The sequence below is a fragment of the Brachyistius frenatus genome, unplaced genomic scaffold (genome assembly GCF_029030835.1).
Source record: "Brachyistius frenatus isolate BFR_SWC_R1_liver_20210118 unplaced genomic scaffold, ASM2903083v1 Contig_110, whole genome shotgun sequence".
Taxonomy (NCBI): Eukaryota; Metazoa; Chordata; class Actinopteri; family Embiotocidae; genus Brachyistius; species Brachyistius frenatus.
In genome coordinates this window covers 304,790-326,044 of record NW_027210709.1, presented here as the reverse complement: position 1 = coordinate 326,044, position 21,255 = coordinate 304,790, and the positions used below count along the sequence as shown (strand labels likewise).

The following is a 21,255-nucleotide window of genomic DNA, read 5'->3' as shown; positions in this document are numbered from 1 at the left end:
TCAGGGTTTTTTTTTCTTCTTTTTTTCTGGCTTTGAGGAGGCAACACTGAACCCAGCACAGAGTGTGTGATGAACGACGAGGACCGAGACGCGCCGCCCCCACGTGACGGGCTCGAGACACGCCAGGAGACGCTTGGGCGAACAAGGACAGGCCAGACTCATTACTCATTAATTGCTTAATTGTAAAAGACAGGGGTGAATGTATTAGTGTAAGGTAAAAAAATATATATTTTATTTAATTAAATTGAGTTTTATTTATAACGCAAAATCACCATTGAACGTGGTTCCAATATACCTTACAAAAACAACGAAATACCAAAGAAAACATACATTTCAAAGAAATATGAAAACAAAGAAGTGCAAACAAACCCAACTCAGTTTATTTAGGTTACTGTATATTGCAGTAGATAGGATGATAGACAATTGCCTTATATTAGCAATGTTAAAATATCAATGCCAATAAAATGTCAATGATTAAATATAGGCCTATGTTAAAACAGAATACAGTTGTGTCAAATGAATGCAGAGCATAGTGAGAGGATGGTTCAAAGTCATTTTATCCTTCCCTGGTTGTAACCTTTCATAAAAAGGAAAGTTTTAAGCTTTCTTGAAAGCCCAAATTCAAAGTGGATGCTGGTTCCACAGGAGAGGGGCCTGATAACTAAAGGCTCTGCCTCCCGTTCTGCTACTCTCAGAACTGTAAGCAAGCCTTCAGTCTGACAGTGAAGTGTGCTGTTGGGATGGTAGGGTACCAAGAGGTGTTACCTAGCCTATAAGATGGAGCTTGATTATTTAGGACGTTCTATGTCAGGAGCAAAATTTTAAATTATATTCTCATTTTTATGGGACTATTAAATGGATGATGGAGGCAGTTGCTACCTTACTTAGTCCTCCCAAGAATAAAGACAACACGTAACCAAGTTTATTCAAAACCATTTAACTCAAAAAAATTACACTGATTCATTGGTATACTTATCACTGCCTATTTCAACAAAAGTGTTTGAATCTGGGTTTTTTTTTAAACTATTTTTGCACTTCACTGATTTAGCTTTGCAGGTGCATAACACCGTTGGATTCATGATGTGGGCTTTTTGAAAGTAAAATAAAAAAGTACTGAAATCGCGGCAGCAGAACTGGAGATATCATATTTTTTATTACCTTTAATATCATATCTGGAAAAACAATTAGATACTACATGTACAAACAAAGCTGTAAATTAAGATAAACTACAACCAAATGAGAAATTTGTTTGCACTTCAACAAAGACATGAGTTGTAACTTCTAATTACTGTTTTACTCCTCTGCTATTGTTGAGATTTGTTCAAAGCTCTTACACACAGCTGGGTTCACTTATGATCAAGACTAAAACTAAGCACTAATACAAATCAATCTAATTTCAAGTCATGTGGACACATTGCAGACAACCAGAAACACAAATAATATTACAGAAAAAGGAATTGTCCATCTGAGGAAAACAAGATTAGTGGTCCAACATGGTAAACACAAACAATACAAAGTCACTAATGCTGACCTATAAAACCTATCTTTTCTCCCTGGTGTGCCACAGCTGGGCTGCATACAGACAGAAGCTTCACTGTTTGACACCCTGTACAAAGCCTCAGTCAGGGTCTGAGGCTTTAGGTATGCACAAATCCATGAGTGGACATTAATTTATGGAATATATGAACATTTGTATGGTTTGGCTCGTCTTCATAGACAGATATCTTTCTGCTAAGTTCTTATTGGAGTCAGAGGATTCTGTGATCTTACGAATAACCGTGGACCGGATCATACGCAGATCCACTTCAAACACACACTGCCACAGCCAGGGGAGATATGGCTTCAGTAAATTTTTTATCTTGTATTAGACTAACCTGACAGCAAAACTAAGGCATAACATTATTAATTATTATATCATTATTATTTGTTCAAAGCTCTTACACACAGCCAGGTTCACTTACGATCAAGACTAAAACTAAGCGCTAATAAAATCAAAAATTAAGGCAGAACAAAAACTGAAATTTTCAGAACTTTTAGGAGGTCCTGGTCCCTGGATTTCCAGCTAAGCATGTGACCCTGAGGGAAATCTAAATAAAAATGTAATACCTTTATTATTTGCGCTGATTTCATGCTTTCATGGAACATATTCCTAAATGGAGTTATGCTTAATCAAATTCGTCTAAACTAACTAACGCAGCACCCCTGGAACAACATAGTATTCCAAAATATAAGTAATTTGTTGTGCTCATGTCAAAATATCATGCTTGTGTTATGTGTGGTCTCGTGTGTATTGTGCACGATAGGTACTTATAGGCAACAGGATACACACACATAATGAAATGAGTGCTAGTGGCAAAAAGCAGCTCAGTAGGGACCCATATAGCTCAGCACATTCAGCTCAAAAACATCACGTCCAACGTGCAACTTCAACGTACACAAAATTTGCAGGTCATATTCCAAATATTGGTTGTACTGTAGCTGACGAGGTGTTCTTACCCTCAAACAAAACTTCTTTTAATAACACCCGAGCTGACAGAGATTAATCTCTCACAGGTCTGAGCCGTGCATGTTCTGAGCATTGGGGTTAAAGTTCAAAGGTCAAGGTCACTGTAACCTCATAATATGTCTTATCTGTCTGTCCCATTGTTGTGTAAAACGCCTTGAAAGAATTTCTACAAATTTGGTACGAACCTTCACTTGGACTCAAGGATAAGCTGATAAGATTTTGTTGTAAAAAATGAATATCTACACTTGTGTTCCATTATTTTGACACCGACTTCTCTCTCAAACACAAACACACATGTGGTAGATAAATGAGTTTCTGAGGGGACGGTCTGGAGAGACCACAGGATTCACAGGGTTTTGGAGCTGCACCTTCAACACAACAATCACAGTCAAAATAATAATAACAAATATAGTTTTTGATAATCTTAACTGTAAATTGTTTATATCTGTGAAATTTGTCAAGTGTAATGTAACATGTATTATATATCCGGGCTTTTATTACAAGTCTAATACCATTAGAATAGGTGATTTGATTTAGCAGCATGTGCCTGTGATGGCCGTCTGGTAGCTGAGTGCTCAGGAAGACCCAGTTAATTGCTTTGGCTGTGGTGCCTTTAAGTCCGTTTTTTTTTTGTCTGTATCCCTACTTTATCTCAAATAAAGGCAATTGAAGAAAAAAATTAAATTAAATAAAAAGATCTTAGATGTTTAAAAAAAAAAGTTTATCACCATGCTAGCAGACACAGGTTTGAGCTAAATTCAAATCCGTGTTCATATTTACAGTAATAGTGTATATTTATGTTCACTACAGACTCTTGGCATGACATTTGCAAATTAGTTTAACACGAAATACGCTCTGGGGCAGATGGGAATAAGATTAGTTTTGCAGTTATTTGGCCATAAACCTGGACAAAGTAACCTTTGAGCTGATGAGCGCGGCAAAGGAAAAGTCACAAGGGATGAGAAATTGTTCCTACAGGGAGCTAAAAATATCTCAAGCAAGTTTCATTGCAACCCTTCCAAGAAAGACATTTCTCTTCAAACTAAAGCTGTCAGCTATCAGTTAGCACTAGAGGAAATGTAATTGGGCTTCATGCTCTTGGGACCATTAATGCCTCTGACAAATGTCATGACAATCATTCCAGTAGTTGTTGAGATATTTTGTGTTAGACCAAAGTGGTTTGGTCGACCAACCAACATCCCCATTTAAGGATTTTCCTTAAAGCCTGCATGTAGATTTTCACTCTTGCCCTGCCAGGTTGTTTTTTTCACATTATGAAAGAGCAGCAGGAGCATCTTTACATGTTTTTCCTAATGTACAACTCAGTTGTTCATATACTGGATTTAGCATTTGGATTTGGATTGAAATAGAAGGAGTGCAGTGAAACAAAATGCCTGTTCAGCCTGATAATGGGGCTGCTATGAATGAGGCCCCACTTGAATTAGTCTAACACACAACACACACACACACACACACACACACACACACACACACACACACACACACACACACACACACACACACACACACACACACACACACACACACACACACACACACACTTCATTATTGATTGTGAACTGTGATTTACGTCTGTTCTCTGCTTTCTCCTGTGTACTCAGGGCTTGCAAAGATGTCCTTGAGTGAGAGGAGAACAGAACATCAAGTTCCCAGTGTTGATACAGTGTCTTTACTCTCCAAAGCTGTTATTGTATTACAGTGCCACCTTCTGGTCATTTGTTTTTGTACTCTTCCTATGCAGAGCAATTAAACTTTGAAAATCAGGATTAATTTAACATAATCATCAAAGTCATCTTAATGCATTAATTTAACAGAAAATAATACTCTAAAATAAGTGTTTTTCAAGTTGTATTTCTTCTTAAAATCAAGACAGTATATTTATGAGAATACAACATGCTTTGTGTTTTGAGGTATTGATGGTTGACATGCCAGCTATTAATGAAACATCACAATGATCCTAGTATAAATACCTTTATCCCAATTCATATATTATATTGCATGTACACTCACGCACTCACACACACACACAATAATCCACAAGGTTCATTCGACTTCATGTCTGTTTTTGCTCTCTGTGATTGTTCTGTCACTGCACTTCTGAAAGTTAATGTTTCAAATATACAAATGTGTAATCAGGAATTTTCTGTTTTGATTTTCTTGTATCCTTTGATTTGAAGACGAGGCAGCTGGATCAACACTGTCCTTCAGAAAGCTTCATGGCCTTTTAATGTTGTATCAGACTCTCACCGAGATATGAAAGAAATGCAGCAAAGGTAAGACTTTCATTAAGACCAGCACAGAAAATATATATTAATGTTCTTAGTAGCTGAAGAAAAAAAGTAAAACTCTGCCTTTAGCATAACTCCGGTAACATCAGCTGCTAGTTGTTTACTTTGTTCTCTGGTTTCATTCTTTATCAGCCTCAGGTATAAAGTATTGTCTGCCATCATCTTCATTTCCATTTGTGTATTTTTTTTTCTTAAATCCCTCCACATCGTCTCTGTGTGTGTTGTTGGTGTGTGTGGCGATCATCACTGCTGTCTCAATGGGACCTTTGAGGCTCTTAGAAGAAAGTGACAGAGATCTGTGTGAGACTAAATCATTTCAGCACAGTGTCCAGTGCATGTAATGCCTGTGCAAAAGATACATATTTACTTGACTTTCTTCAGCAGCAGGTTGATGCAGGTCGATGCAGCTCTCCCTGTCCTCCAGAGTTTTCTTCAACGTGTCGACGTCCCTCTGTGTTTCCACAAGTTCCCTCTGAAGATAATGATTGGTTTCCTCCGGAGTCTCACAGAACGCCTGCACTCCAAACAGCAGCCAGTAGGTAGTTAAACCAAACAACTATGTTGACTTTTAGTCCTTGAGATTATATAAAGAAAGTGACCTCACCCTGTTTTCCTCCAGACTGTCAAATAGACTTGGAGCGTCAAGCAAACACACAAAGCGTCTCAAAGTTTCATTGGGGAACAAAAAAAAAGGATTTAAAAGTCAAAATGTGGTTCAGGGCAATCTCTGGAAAAATATTGCACTCACATACCTTTTCATGACTTATTTGTGTAGCATTAAGTTCTGCAGGAAGGTCTGCAACCCAATCTGCCTCTCCTCTGGAAACTCCTCATCATAGTTGTCTTTGAGCCATTGCTTAGGAGGCAGAGCAGGGAGAAAGCTGGAAAACTGCTCTTTAAGCTGCAACCAATTCGATGAACATAGGATGAGGAAACAGAAAATTCGATCACTATGGCAACAATATCACAGTAGTCACAGTGTGGTGTAAATGAACTTAACAAATACAGAATGCGTGTTATTGTTTGCTGAACTAAATGAGATGTTTGGAGACAGCAGAGCTTCATGTTTCTACTGAGATGAACCACACAAAGTAACATTGGTGGATGACAAGGTAAAACTTCTCACACTCACTGATCATTGGTGCAGCATTATACTGCTGTTAATGGATTTTACAGCTTTAACTTGCCCTTGTCCATCATAAAACTCCTCTGGGCTTTTCACAGTATGTAATTTCACAACGTTATGGTGTCCCTAATGTTGCTGCTGAGAAACATGACAGGTTCTCACCTTGTCACTGAGCCGGCAGAAGTCTGTGTATCTTCTGAAGATCACCCAGCTGTCTCCTTGACTCCCCGTCACCAGCACCTTAAAAACCTACGAAACAGACAAGTGAGTTGTCGTGTCAGATGCATCGGCACAGTTTATCTGCGTCCTATTGTAGGTACAACTGCTGCATACCAATATGTGGACACATGTAGTGTGTAGCTGTGCTTTGTATGCACACAAATAGAACAAAGTAGTCAGAGCTCCTTTCCCTTCTAATACATTTAATGTCATGCCTGTACAGTGTGGAATATAGATCTGCTTAGTGCATATGAGGGCTCATATGTTGTACGCTAATACAATATAATTTGGGTTGTCTTCCACCTAAAAGTCATGTATATGGATGTATTCTTTGTTGGTTGGTGGAGGTGGGGGTTGTCTTCCTTCACCCCCTGGAGTCCTCCAGACAGCCATCTGATAATGCCTCAAAGAACAACTGTATGTGACCCCACAGGTTGCAGACCTCCTACTGTGACCTTTTGGTTTGGCCAAGCAGTATCACTCTCATTTACATACACAGCCTTTTGTCTACACCTTAAGATTGGTAGTGATGGTACGACCTATATGTAAGTAATATGATATGATATATATATATGTGTTGTATTGTTGTAAACATATCCTAGCACAGAAGCACAAAATATATACTGACTGTAAGCATTGTAGAACACATTGCTTATGCAGGAACTTAACACGTTGGGGTCACAGTAGGGTGCAACTCACTATCGGATCAAAAGGGGGATGTGGTTCAAACGGAGGACAGTGGAAAAGTACTGAGACAAACATACTATGCAAATGTTCCCGCCTCACTGTAGGTAACACCTCTTCCTATAGTATAAATGTATGTGCCGGAAAGGGGGAAGTCAGAATCCAACAAAGAGACCTCAGGTTGATGTTGGGCTCTCCAAGATATCTTGTAAACTACGCTTAATAAAAATCAACTAAAACCGGTAACTGCCTAAATACTGCTTCTATCAACGGACTCGGGGAAAACTATTGGGGACAATAATTTGAGATACAACAACAGATAATTGTAAACACAAGCAGCTGTAAAGATTATTAGGATAATCTGTAACAAAGTGTTACTATTTTTTTGACAAACAAAATAGTTTGTCAAATATATTCAGCCAACAGTTATATTTACTAATAATGTCAGAAATGTAAAATTTCAAACAATCACTTGATGAGGGAATCTCCCTATGTTGGGTCAAATGGGGAATTTGAAGTGCAACTGCTGTTGCAAAATATACTGCCGTGCTCACACATGTGACTGTGACAGATTTTGCTCTTTCAACTGGATTGTGCACACACACACACACACACACACACACACACACACACACACACACACACACACACACACACACACACACACACACACACGTACAGTATTACCATCCGGAAAGAACATCTGAAACGGCTTTCACCTAAAAAAAATCAGTAAAAGATGTAAAAGATCAGTACAAACTAACTCTGTGTCAGAGCTTGGAAAATATCCGGAGTATATGTGACCCAAGTTGCGTTTGTCGCCTGAACTGTGCACGGATTTTCTGGTTGACAGTCTTGCTGGCTCATCAAAAACACAACTGGGCACATTACAACGTTGTACTTGATTTGTTGACACCCTCTGCTTCCCAGAGGTTTCAGATTACAGAGGAACAATACAAACCGGTCATGTGCTAAACAGCGTGCCCCGTCTACCAACAGAGAAAGAGCACGTCCTGCTTTTATAACCACAAATCTGCAAAATGTCGATCATGTAAAGTTTCTCTACCTGAACATTAATAAAGAGAAATGATCTTATAATTGTATATACATTAAATGAGATTTTGTAGCTTTATACCATACCAATATATATATATATAAATATATATATATATATAACAAATCAATAAAAAATGTAATAAATGCCAAGTCTTAAACCGTTCCAAAAGGCTATAATTGGAAATATAAGAAAGCAAAAGGAAATATAAGTACATATAGCATAAATAGTGTTACATCAAATGTGTTTTTTCCCCCAAAATATCTGGGTTATCTCATGGAGTGTGATTTGTTATGTAGTATTTTATCTGCACATTATTAATTTGTGTTTTTGTGTTCTGTATTGAATATATAGGCCTCGAGTAAAATGTCAAAAATAATTGATGCACTTAAACGTACAGTTTAGTGTAAAAAGTATTCAGGATATGTTTGAGGCTTGTACTAATGGCTTGTACTTGTAAAACGTCCATTTTAAATTTAATTTACACATTCACATCTACAGCACGTTCAGGAAAGCCCCAGGTTTGGGGGGATTACCCCATGTTAAAAAAAATTCCGATTTTGTTAACAACTGTCTTTGTTTCAGCGAAACTGAAATAAAAGTACACTTTGTGGGCTCCAAAAAATTGTATAGCTATTTAAACGGCGTATACTCCACCTTAATTGTTTCTGGGATCCCTTCTCTATATATTATTCATATTTGGAGTCAGAATTTGAATGCGCTCAAAAGGAATTATTAGAAAATAAGTTGCCGGATAACTTGCGTACCTGAACGCATCTCACACACAAAAAAAAAAAAACCCGGAAATGTGTCGTCATTAGCAACAACAAAACCACCTGCGTTAAATGACAGCGGAGCTCCGCAGCGCCGTTTCCGTCCCGCTTGGACTCAGCCGGGTACAGCCGGCTGTCTCGCCAAGCGCATCACAAGTGCGAGGCATCGATTTAACAGCGGTCCTCGGGTGTGCTCGCGTGTCTCGCAGGTAAAACAGGTGAGCCGTTTATCGGCTGCTCTCTCTCTCTTTTTTTTTCCCCCCACTCGTCCTCTTCGCCGTTAGCTTAGCTCGCTAGCAGCCGAGCGACATTATGGACTGCGCGTAAACGTGAGAGCTGTTCCTCGTAGCGTTTACCAAACAAACAAACAAACAAAAAGAGGGAAAAAAAAAATAAAGAAAGGCACTTCTGCTTTCCGAGGCTGACCCAGTGGGTGATAAATCCCGCAGCGGCTTCTTCCCGGAAGAGACTCCAAAAAAAACAACCTGCTATGGAGCCGTGCGCGGCTGCGGGATGTGTGAACATCGGCAGCCTGACCAGCACCTTGCCGGTGATCCCCTACCAGAAGCTGACGGATCTGTACTACCTGAGCAGGGGCGGCTTCGGCACCGTGTTCAAGGCGCTGCACTCCGACTGGAGGACCACCGTGGCCATCAAGTGCCTGAAGCTCGACTCTCCTTTCGGAGAAAGGTACCACGACTGCGTCATATAACGATCTAGGTCAGGAAAGACATTTTAACTGCTGTGTATTTAAAAAGATTTTTTAAAAAAACAACCTAAACCAGAGTAATTGGTTGTTATTCCAGTAAAATTATACAGAAATGTTAGTATTTATACAGTTTAAGGTGGCGGATCATAAGCATGAGGACTTGAATTGATGTCACTGGATGTCAAGATTTAAAAAAACATAAATAAATAAATGTCCCCTCGGGGATTAATAAAGTAACTACCTAACCTAAGATTGCGTTTGACTCGTATATCCAGAGTGTCTCAGTAGTTGAGAAGCAGCGGGTTGTGTCTGTGGATGACATAACTCATCTGTCTCCCCGGAGTCCAAAAGTAGGACAAACTGTCTTAAATCCACTCCATTAAAATCTGAGCTATTCAACGTTATTAAAAAAAATAATAATGCTCAAATTCTTCCTTCAAGCGACATTTGTATTTGGAGTGAACTGAAACCTCACTCCTCTCCTGTGTGATTCAACTTGATCTCCTTTGGCATGTTTCCCATAACTTTGAGTCAGTACTCCACATCTGAAGGGGGATGATCGCAAGCTTATGATGGCACATTGACTGATAGTGTTTGTCTTTATGTGCAACATGAACCAACATCCATGCAAATGGTCTCTCAAATATGTTAAAAGAATTGCGGGCAAAATATTTACTGCGGAGGATATTTCACACCTGCAAATGTACTTGTCGGCCGTATCTTGGCATTTCTGCACAGCTATTTCTTGTGACTCATCGGCTGACTAATGAGCCAAAACGCGCTCAAAGATTTAATATTAGCTCTGTCTTTGTATCAGCTGCAGGGTCTGTCTCTAGATGACCTCATCAGTCCGCACTCACTGTTCAATACAAACCTGCTCAGAGCGGCACATCTAAAACTGTCCAGCACACATTCTTAAAGAGATATGTGGAGTACAGCGAGCCCTCATTTCTCCATGTAATGATGCGATGACAGGTTAGACACAATCATAGTATGATGGTATGATTTAATACTTTCGTTGTATAGATTCCTGTACTTCTGATTCATGATTCTGAGCAAGCTGTAAGTGAAAACTAACATGTTTATTTAAGTATTTAAACTGTTTCAGTCTTTTTCTTTCTTTCACTCTCTGTGTTTCAGAGAGAGGAACTGCCTGCTGAAGGAGGCCGAGGTGCTTCACAAAGCAAGGTTCAACTACATCATCCAGATTTTTGGCATCTGCAACGAGCCCGAGTTCTTCTGCATAGTCACGGAGTTCATGAGCAATGGCTCTCTGGACCTGCTGCTCCACGAGGTACAGCTACATGTCAACAAGGAACTGGCTATGACAGAGAATGGTTCATTCAGAAACAGAAACTGATCAAGCCCTGATGTCATAATCTTAAAGAATTTACACTTCCTGTTTGTGGAATTTTGTTGCCAAACTGGTTGAAGTAAGAGAGTCTCTGCTGGATCTGTATCTCTATCCGTCTCTTTTGTGCATCACCCATCATGGTCATGTATGTCGTGGCATTCCTGCCGGTGACACAACAAAACCAAAACTGAAACCATGAGGTAATGACAGTCTCTGATTAAATTTTGAGCTGCACAATGAGGAAAGTAGTCCGGGGAAATTCCTTCTCCTGCTGCTGTTGGGAACTTTCCTCCCTTTTACTTTTAGCACTTGCATTGCTTTGTAGTTTCACTTCAGTATAACACAATCTTTCCCCTGTGACGACTGCGATAAAATGTGCTCACGGAAAAAAAATGATTTCACATGCACAGATGTAACTGTTCTTCACACGATATATTCCCTCACACAAAAATTCAACAACTGAGAGTCGTACAGTGGCTGAGAACGAGAAACAAAACTGGGAGAGGCAAAGAATGGCTCATAACGTGAAAAATAGCCACCACATACAAGAGATTCTGCTCAGCAAGTACAGAGAGCCATTATTCATAATTCAGACATAACCTGCGAGGCCATACACACTCTCACAGGTTAACTCTGACCTCACAGTTGAGTCCTGCTCATGTGAATCAACCTGATTTTTGGGACAGAAACTAAAGGATGCACTGGACCTCTTCTGATTGGTCACTTGCACATATTGTGAGAATGGCAAATAACGTGTGTGCGTGGGGAAACTATGTAATTTGCTCGTGAGCATGTTGTATCATATGATATGAATCTGAACCCATATATTCCCTCTTTATTGGTACTTGTATTCACATTTGTCTTCCCTGTTTGTGGTCTCTGCCTACAGAAGGACATATACCCTGTTCTGGCCTGGTCTCTACTTCTGAGGATTCTGTATGAGATCGCACTGGGTGTTAACTTCCTCCACAACATGAACCCTCCTCTCCTCCATCACGACCTAAAGACTCAGAACATACTGTTGGATGGAGAATTTCACGTCAAGGTATGTGTCACAGATGTATCAGGAAGTCGTAAACATTTTCTCAGAGCTGAAACTGTACGTGGGTGTGTGTGGGTGTGTGTGTGTGTGTGTGGGTGTGTGTGGGTGTGTGGGTGTGTGTGTGGGTGTGTGTGTGTGGGTGGGCGGGCAGTGGGTGATACTTACAGTAAGATGTCACATGTGTAGCCACATGTACTGTATCTGTTGTGGGTGTGCGGACAATTTCTCAATTTTATGATGTGCGTCATAGTTTCAGTTGAGATAAACACCCTGATTATAAATAATTGAAGATCATAATTGATCAAAAAGAATAAAAAGCTGCCTCATAGTAGCTGCCAGTATCAGTTAACTGAACAATTCTCCTGTTTTCCCACCTCACTGGTGTTGAAGCTCCACTGTTTGGCTGAAACTGACAAATAGAAATGTTGCTATAGGAATAATAGAAGAGTACAAATGTGTCCCAGCTCCTCTTCTCTCGCTCACTCTCTGCTCTTCCTCTCCAGATTGCAGACTTTGGACTTTCAAAATGGCGGCAGCTGTCTGTCAGTAAAGGCTCAGGGTCCAAGCCCTCAGAGATGGGGGGCACAGTGATCTACATGCCCCCTGAGGAGTACGAACCATCCAAGAGCCGTCGGGCTGATGTGAAGCATGACATGTACAGGTGAGGCACCAAATCCCTGCGACTAGTGATTAGAAAAAGGTCGATATTCTTCCTCAAGCCGAGTTTGATTTTTATATCGGCAACATGCGTTTTAATCTAAATATGTTTTATGTCCATGAAGCTCAAACTGCTAGTGGTCAGTTTTAGGTCAAATTTGTGAATGAGTGAAGTCTTAGTTACCTTATTACACCGTTTTTAAACTCTGATAGATCAGCTTTTGCAGTGGTTGTTGGGAATGATCAGTATTTAATTGAAATGAGTTTTTCCTGCCTGTCAAGGTGAGACAACGTGCCAGCATCGGCCAGGATTGTTAGCATACCATACTGTGGCAACAGATCATCGCTCTTCCTCGCAGCAGCCTCTCTGGTTAGCTTTTCGTGAAGTCCCTCAGCTCTGAGGGGGAATACCAGTCGGAAACAATGATGTAACTCTTCTTTTCCTCTTTCTCTCTTTAATATTGACATCACAGCTATGCCATCATTATGTGGGAGGTGCTGTCCAGGCAGATACCGTTTGAAGGTAACTCCTGTTTTATGATGTCACTCTCTTGATTTTCATTATTATGTGTCACTCCCTCATTGTGTTCATTTTAAATGTGCGCGTTTGTGTGTCCAGAGGTGACCAACCCCATGCAGATCATGTTCAGTGTGCTGCGCGGGATGCGGCCCGACACCAGCCTGGACTGTCTGTCCGCTGACATCCCGAGCAGAGAAACTCTCATCACCTTAATGACCAGGGGCTGGACCGCCAACCCCGACGAACGACCATCCTTCCTCAGTAAGCTCACTCTACTACTTCAACTGCAGCAAGTTGTTTTCTGGTTAAATATTATAAATTCCAGCCACTCCAAAGACGTCGTCCTCGGTAGCATTGGTCAGACCTTCTTCACCGTTTGGGATGGCTGAGATTTTGATGTGTTGAGGAACAGGAAAACCATGCTGAATTTTCTCTTGACCGAGCCTACTTGACTAAGTAGGAGCTTCACTGAAACACAATGTTTCATGAAGCAGAACACCAAAATACAAGATATACAGCAGATGACTAAATGCAAACCCCATGAAGTTTGATATAATCATCAAAGTTTCTGGCATTCAAACCAAATGACAAGACAAAGCGTGACATCAGGTGACTGCATTGTTGACTAGATTCAGCAGTGTGGTGTGTTTGCTGTTATTTCAGCGTGTTTAATCGAGCTGGAGCCCATGGTGAGGAACTTTGACGAAATTGACTTCCTGGAGGCTGTGCTGGAGATCAAGAGGTCAAAGGTCAGTCAGGAGTCTTGTCATACTTATTTTTTGTGTGTTTGGGGCCATTTTAAGCCTTCAATGGAAAGTAACCGGAAACGAGGCAAAGAGTCGGGGAAAGAGCTGCAACGAAGGTCCCTGACTGGACTCAAACTGAGGATGGTGGTCGAGGCCTTCGTTAACTCAGCTGATGAATATAGAAGTGGTGACAGTAAAACATTTAGGGCCTGATTTACTAAGATATCAAACAAAGGGTACTAAATTGCGCGTTTATCCCAAAAGTTTGCACATTTATTTTTTTGTATTTACTAAAAGTAATTGCGTCTTTGATATCAGTTGCAAATCGCTGTGTTTAAATGAGGTGTTTGTGTGTTAAAGTGATTCCAGCCGTTCTAACAGAACGACTGCAGAAGCAAAAGTAAATCTGATCCCATTGAAATGAATAAATATTAATATAACAAGAACAAAACGCTATATAGGAGATTATCAGCGAGGAAGTCAATGCGGTGGGAAAAACAAAAAGATCAACAGATGAAATTATGAGAAGATAGAAGAGGCAAAATATTAGGTGAAAAAACAAAAACGGCTTATATTAAAACTTCGGCGAATAAAAGAGGAGGGACGGTGGATGAGATCCTCTAACAAACACCGAGCAGCAGGTCCAGAGCTTTCTGTGATGAGCAGGTGAATTCGTTTAATTCAGAGCCTCGCGACTGCTCGGGAACCTGATGAGGCCACCTGTGAATTGTGCGGGACACATTCAGGACCTGTGACAGCTCACCTGAATAACAGGACTGGGGGGGATATCCAAGCAGAGATACGCTGGAATGACCCAGAGGCAGGAAAATGCTGAGTCGTTAGAAGTTTTTTAATTGCTGGTATTGTGTGGCTTCTCCTTGTCGTTGCTTTTAAATCATCATTCAGTTCATTCAATAACTCAAAAAATGTAATAAATTTTTCCACGGCTGTAAAACCACGTTCTCTACGTATTCTTTGGTTTCCCTGCGACTCATTCTCGCCACAATAAGAGCAGTCATAACAATGCGTGTTAAATTGCACATTTGAAAGACGCAATCCTCACTGCACTTCGTTAGTAGATCAGCTTGGACATTTTTTTGCGGGTGGATATAAGTTTGCACGTTTTGAAACATAGCTTTTGCCACGTTTAGGCTCAGTGTCCACACTACTCGGGCATTTTTGAACCCCGAAAACTCCGGGGTTTCATTTCAGTCTGGATGGGGGAAAATGTTTGAACAGGATAACTGAGACGCCTACGTTTACTTCCTGACTGGCTTTTATTAATAACGACACGTCCCTCCCTGATTTGCCATGCCTCAATCAAAGGACCCTTTTCCAAAAGAAACAAACTACATCAGCCTTGACTACCAGAAGTTAATTCAACATGGATAATGAACCACCGGCATTGCTGACCTTGTTCTATGCCAGCAGCTGTTATGGAGTTAAATTCTTCTTTTTTTTAATGCTACAATGCTAAAAAAAATTCCCCTCTTGAGGGATTAATAAAGTATCTATCTATCTATTATCTATCTATCTATCTATCTATCTATCTATCTATCTATCTATCTATCTATCTATCTATCTATCTATCTATCTATCTATCTACCAACCTACCAACCTACTACTACTACCACTGCGTACATGTGTAGGAGGAAGGCTGTTATTAGAGCGACCGTTCTCGTGCCCAGCGGCGTTATTAGCCGGACATGCAGCGCCGATGTTCCACCGTATTTGGTGACCCATCAGTTTCCCGGACCATCTCGCTCCTCATGCCGAAACCTAACCAACACCGCCGGCCACAGAAGCTGAAGGCTCATTAAATGCAGTGGAACGCTGGCGCTCCAAACATGGCTGACAACGATGCTGGACAGGGAGTTATCACAAAGACGTTAATGGTCATGTGATGAAAAAACTCAAAAGGTGGTCTTTTAGCAGTCTAAGCAGTGAAGTTATAATAATAGTTCTCTTTGTTAGTGTAGGAGTGAAAACTGCTCTGATTGTTTTCACAGATTCATATTGGCATCTTGCAGCATAAGTTCAGTGTATTTGCTCCCTAAATGAAGACAGACACACTGCTGATGAGTAACATTTGATGAGTTGATTTTTTTTTTTCAGTCAGAAGGATACAGAAATTCCCTCGTTCACAAACACTTGGTTACAAACTAATGCTGAATCATGTCTTTCCACAGCCAATGAGAGCTAAATGTTAAACTGTGTGTAATTTGGGACAATTTGAATTGTACCATGACTCAGAGAGGATGACCAAAAAAAAAAAATCCCGTCCTATTTCCTGTTTCACATTTACTTCCCATTTTCAGTTGAACTTTCATTACAGTATCCCCAAGCGTACTAAAAGTCACTAGTGTTTTACCGTTGTACTATGATTTATACAACCAATTTTAGTCAGTATTGTATGAACGTCAGTCAAGTGCATAAGGGATTTATAAATTCTCCTCACTGGTACTGTTAACCGATGAGGACTGAGACACACCATGTTATTTTTTTGGAGTCCATGTTATAAACTCAGATATACAAGTGGACCCTTCAATATGAGCGACTCTTAAAGGAAGCAAAACAACATGCAGGTAAAATGTAGGAACCGATAGTGTGGTGAATATTTAACTGTGTGGTCAGATTTCTGCTCCATGAGCTGTTTGACATCATTTCAGTTTCATTATTCATTCACTATTTCTGCTGCTGTAAATCGAATGTTCCCTGTTTGATGTGAGGACAGGTTCAGGGTTTCCTCGTATCTCAGCGTTGGTAATCTAATTAATAAAAAAAAAGTTTTAACCCATTTACAACTGAACATGTTGTTTCCTATCGTTCTTGCTCCTCCACAGTTGATGCGGAGATCAGCTCAGCCAACGTGTGAGAAGAGGAGCGAACAGGGATCTCTGAACATGCTGAAGGACAGACCCAACCTGTGGCCGGTCAGTGTCCTCTCATCCATAAAGTGTCTGTGGAAATATTAAAAATAAAGTCATCATAATGATGCTGACCCTGAGTAATTTCCCTCCCTAGAGGGGGATGCGCCTCTACTTTTAAGCTATTTCTGTCTTATTTTTATGTTTGTGTGGGAATGTAAATTGAACATCACTGTTTGTTCGGTTGCAGGAGAGCTCCACCTCAGGCTCAGGGTCCTGTTCCTCCCAGGACACGGACATCAACGCTCCAACCTCCAAACGTAATCACATCAGATTCGTCTGTCTTTGCATCGTTTCACACCATCAGCCTTTACTTTATGAATATCCTCCCTGATATACAGCATTTAAAGAAGCGCTTTGAGTAGACTGTAAGAACACGGACAAGACCAGATGTAACATTTTATATTTGTCTGTGTACAATAGAAGCTTTATTCCAACACCTGGATGCAGCTCACTTCTTCTTCTACTCTGTCTGATGTAGAGAGCCCTCCATCATCATTCATAGCTCAAACTCTGGAGGCCCCCGAGTCGCTGAAGGACCCCAATCCAGCCAACAATCTGAACAACCACCAGACTGACAGAGACATGAACAATTTGAACATACCGGTCAAATCCTGCCAGCTCCTCCCCTCGTACCCCCCTCCTGAGTACGAGGCGCATCCCGATAACCTCACACTCAAGCCACGGCCTCACCAACAAGGTACGAGCAGTGTGTGTGTGTGTGCGTGTGTGCGTGTGTTGTACAATATGTACAGCCCTTTGAAGCAGATTTGTGATCTGTAAATTTGGGCTGTATAAATAAATTGACTTGATTTAGCCGAGTGGGTTCAATTAAATGTTTTTATTTGATGCAGCCATTACTTTCACCCCTGAAATAGAATTCATTCCTCTTCCTCGTCTGGCAGCCGATTACTTTCCTCTTTCACCGCAACACTCTCCCCCTTCACAAGACCCCGTCGCCGACTGGATCGCGACGCGGCGCGAGGAGATCGTGTGCCAGATGACCGAGGCCTGTCTGAACCAGAGCTTGGACGCCCTGCTGTCGCGCTTCCTGCTGATGCGGGAGGATTACGAGCTGGTGGCCAACCAGCTCACGCGCACCGCCAAGGTCCGCCACCTCCTGGACAAATGTCACAACGCAGACTTCTGCCGCATTGTCGTGCGCAAGTTGTACGACAACAAGCAGATGGGCCTGCAGCCGTACCCGAATGAAGTCATCTCCCCGACCACAGCCGTCACCCCCAGCGCACCGCCGCTGTCCACGTCCTACAATGCACACCGGGACATGTAGCGGCAGCCACAAGTCAAGAAAAGGAAACGACCTAGACTGTGCCAACTTTACACTACAGTGAACTATTACTGTTTCCACGGCTTCTGTCGAAGAACAGCTGGTTGAGCGGAGAGTTACAGGCACAACACAAAGGTAATATCCACACATCAGCTGGAGATGAAAGAGTTTTCATTTCATAGCATCAGAATCAGAAGAGAACAACCCATTTTATTTAAAATGTTATGGATTTAATGTGGAGATTTATTTATAGTCCCTTCAGTCTGAGTGGACGTGCAGCAGGTTTTCATTCAGTGTTCCCTTTATTTGGCCTGTGTGTGTGTGTGTGTGTGTGTGTGTGCGCGCATTACACACACATTTGACCTGAGTGACAGGTGGACTGTCGACGTGCTGGAAAACCTGCAGTAACAAAAGGTTTCTTCCGATCAGAGCGTTCTTCTCTCATCACGTATTCACGGCTTCAGTTTTATCTGATCGTGTTTACCGCCTGCTGGGTGAAGTGAGCGAGTCGGCGGTCTTCACAGCAACGCAGAGTGTCTCTATCTTTGTACCGAGGCACATAACGTACATTAACTCGGCACGAAGATGCCGAGTCGAGTGTTACTTTAAATACATGTTCTTGGGCCTTCACTCGGCTGAAGTGTTGGACGGAGTGGGGATTTTGTTTAGACTGAGGTCATGTGGCTGCCTGGAAAGTTTCTGTCGCCCTCCTTCTCTTTTTAATCACTGACCTAAAGAGAGTTGCTCGGTCATGGATTGGAAGTTGATATTGTAACGTAACACCCAGAATGAGAGGGATGTGTGCGTGCGTGCGTGTGTCTGCATTTTGTGCGTGTGTCTAGATTAAAAGTGGACCAAAGTGATCTGCCCTCTGATTCCATTAGATGTGCTCAGTAATTCTTCATAATGTCCATTTAACAAGCTTCAAACTTATCTGAATACTTCCACAGTTATTGTTCTTCCACAGACTCTGTGCTGAGATTGCAAAAATATTTTTTTACACTTTTGTTCCCGCCGAGCTGAAGCAGTAAACAACGGGAACACGGAGAAAGTCAAACCTGCTTCTTTGCTTGGAGATAATCTTTAGTTTTCTTGCACTACACAGGAAGTCTCGGCAGTCGCTCGGCTCAGTTTTTTTTTTTTTTTACTCTTGAATCGTACGACCTTTTCTACTGTAGCTGTGCTGCTCAAAACTGCAGCAACATGTTTATAAAATCATTTTCTCTGTCAGTCAGTGATGGTAACATTCAGCATGGCGTAGTTAAATAGACATTCATGTGAGACAGTAGCACCGGATTATGTGTGTAAATAAGAGTACGACCTGTTTTTGGTTTGTTGTTCCTTCACTCATACATTACAGTATATTCTTTATGTCAACATACATTGCAGTTAAACAACAAATGATTTCTATTTCTTTGTGTGTATTTGTGTTTGTTTGTGTAGTAAGGCTGCAACTAGTTGTTATCATCGATCAATTAGGTGACAGAAAATGGTAAAAGCAGCTCGGTGTGGCATCTTTTAATTTTTGTATTTGTTTGAACGGCAATTCAAAATCCAAAGCTTTGTATTACTTGCATAAATGTTTGTCAATCGACAGCATTATTGATTGGCCGATTAGCCGCTTCAGCCCCCAGTGTGTTTGGTACGTGTACGCGTGTTTCTATTAAGGGCCTTACTATATTCATCACTGCCTTCACTTCCTCAAATAAGTGCTTAAAGTGCAGTAGCTGTGCCATCTTTACGTTCATTACAGAACTTGTTCCCCTTTCTGTAAATAACATGCTCGTCATCCCGTCATGGTGTTGATGTACAGGAACCAAAGTGAACTGCGGATCAATGAAAAACACAGCGGCTCATTCTCAGTAAAACCCTGATACAGTAAACGAAACCATGACGACAGAAAGGCTGAGCGAGGTGGCTATGCTTCCACGTGTTGGTACTTTTATTGCCTTGTCTTTGATAGCTGTGCCTCACATTTTGCTTTCGTTCTCGGCTCCATAATGTGCAAAAGCCTTTTGCACGCATATCAAACAGATTCGAGTAAAATACTACAAATTTGATAGCCTACATGTTGAAACATATTTTGTACTGTCGACGATCGTGTCGTCTTCTTTTATCTTCTCATCTGGGATCTCTTTGTTAAATACTCGTGCATTGTTTTTGTGAAGCGTTGATTTGATATTTGTAGGAAAGCCTTCTGCAACATATCGGCCTAATTTCGTGCCCACGTCAGTATCAGTGTTAGTTGGTCAAATGATGATAACGTGTCAAAGAAAGTTGAGTTCACGTGTACCTCCGGTATCGGCAACAACCAGGATTTTTCAAGTATTGTATCAAACTCTTCATTAAAATGATACTCCGTTTTCACTTCTGCTTTCTCCTTGTTTTCTTTTCATGTAACAATAATTCAGGGATATAATTCACTGTTCCCACAGTTAGCTCAAAACATGTTCTCACTTATATGGAGTTGTTGATTTGTGTACCAAGAACCAGGAGGGTCGATAGAGTATAAAATACTGTGTACAACTCCAAATCTGGATCGATGACAAGTGCACAGTTGTGTCAAGGATCAAAACAGATAAAACACTAGCACTCGCAGGTCAACAAACTTCAACTAAAAATATTATCATGTTTCAGATCAAAGTTATCATCTGCGTTACGGTGATAGTTTTGAGCTGAAATGTTTTTTAGGTTTTTTTACTGTATTTGTTATTGATCTGTGAGCAAAAGTATTCACTCTTGTTTTTCTATACAAAAAAAATATCCAGCTTCCTCCCACTGTCCAAATACATGCGTGTCAGGTTCATTATTGATTCTCAAAAATTGCCCGTAGGTTACAGATACAGCGGGTATAGATAATGGATGGATGGAGATTTAAATCAACCAAAAAACTAACATGGGTGTCTTGCCGAGGGGGTTAGGGGAGGGGGGGCTTTTACGTGTCTGTTCCCGATGACCCATTGTCTCGTGTGCGTGACGACCTGTCTGAATGTCTGATGGGTGGTGACAGCCGCTGGGTCGATGTCTGTGTGTTTAATGACAGCACACACTCCAGCATGTTTTATATCAAAGAATCTTATCAACTGAATCCTGAATATGGGCTCAGAAGCAGCTCGATTCCCTCAATCGGAGCTGTTGATGGCTGCCCTGGGAGGTACGGCGGGGGGAGGGGGGGAACAGAAATGGGGTCTGCTCGTCTCTGAAAATAGCACAGAGAGGAACACGAGAGTGCGGCTCGCTGCGGTGCTGCTGGCCTGCAGGGATTACAACACTGACCGACTGTTGCTACCTCTCAGACGTGATCTCACTGCTGTGACTGCTGGTTGAGGCGAGAGGAGCTG

The 21,255-nt window shown here is 41.2% G+C and overlaps 2 protein-coding genes across 6 annotated transcripts; one reads left to right on the top strand and one right to left on the bottom strand.

Moving 5' to 3' along the window:
* On the bottom strand, window positions 1–8,982 carry LOC138629084 (sorting nexin-16-like). Its single transcript, XM_069712577.1, has 6 exons — window positions 8,973–8,982; window positions 8,735–8,808; window positions 6,104–6,190; window positions 5,582–5,716; window positions 5,183–5,371; window positions 1–132 (listed from the first exon to the last, which is right to left on the bottom strand). Exons 1-6 carry the CDS (start codon window positions 8,980–8,982, stop codon window positions 1–3), a joined length of 627 nt encoding a protein of 208 aa, XP_069568678.1.
* LOC138629006 (receptor-interacting serine/threonine-protein kinase 2-like) lies at window positions 8,725–20,281 on the top strand. 5 transcript variants are annotated; one of them, XM_069712452.1, is made up of 11 exons: window positions 8,725–9,361; window positions 10,521–10,674; window positions 11,624–11,779; window positions 12,280–12,437; window positions 12,907–12,956; window positions 13,053–13,214; window positions 13,617–13,702; window positions 16,543–16,632; window positions 16,817–16,886; window positions 17,108–17,326; window positions 17,577–20,281. In XM_069712452.1, exons 1-11 carry the CDS (start codon window positions 9,162–9,164, stop codon window positions 17,915–17,917), a joined length of 1,686 nt encoding a protein of 561 aa, XP_069568553.1. In that variant the 5' UTR covers window positions 8,725–9,161; the 3' UTR covers window positions 17,918–20,281. The 5 variants fall into 5 exon arrangements, with proteins under 5 accessions (XP_069568553.1, XP_069568552.1, XP_069568551.1 ...); XM_069712451.1 differs by having other exon boundaries at window positions 17,532–20,281; XM_069712450.1 differs by having other exon boundaries at window positions 17,505–20,281.
* Window positions 20,282–21,255: the final 974 nt, after the last annotated feature.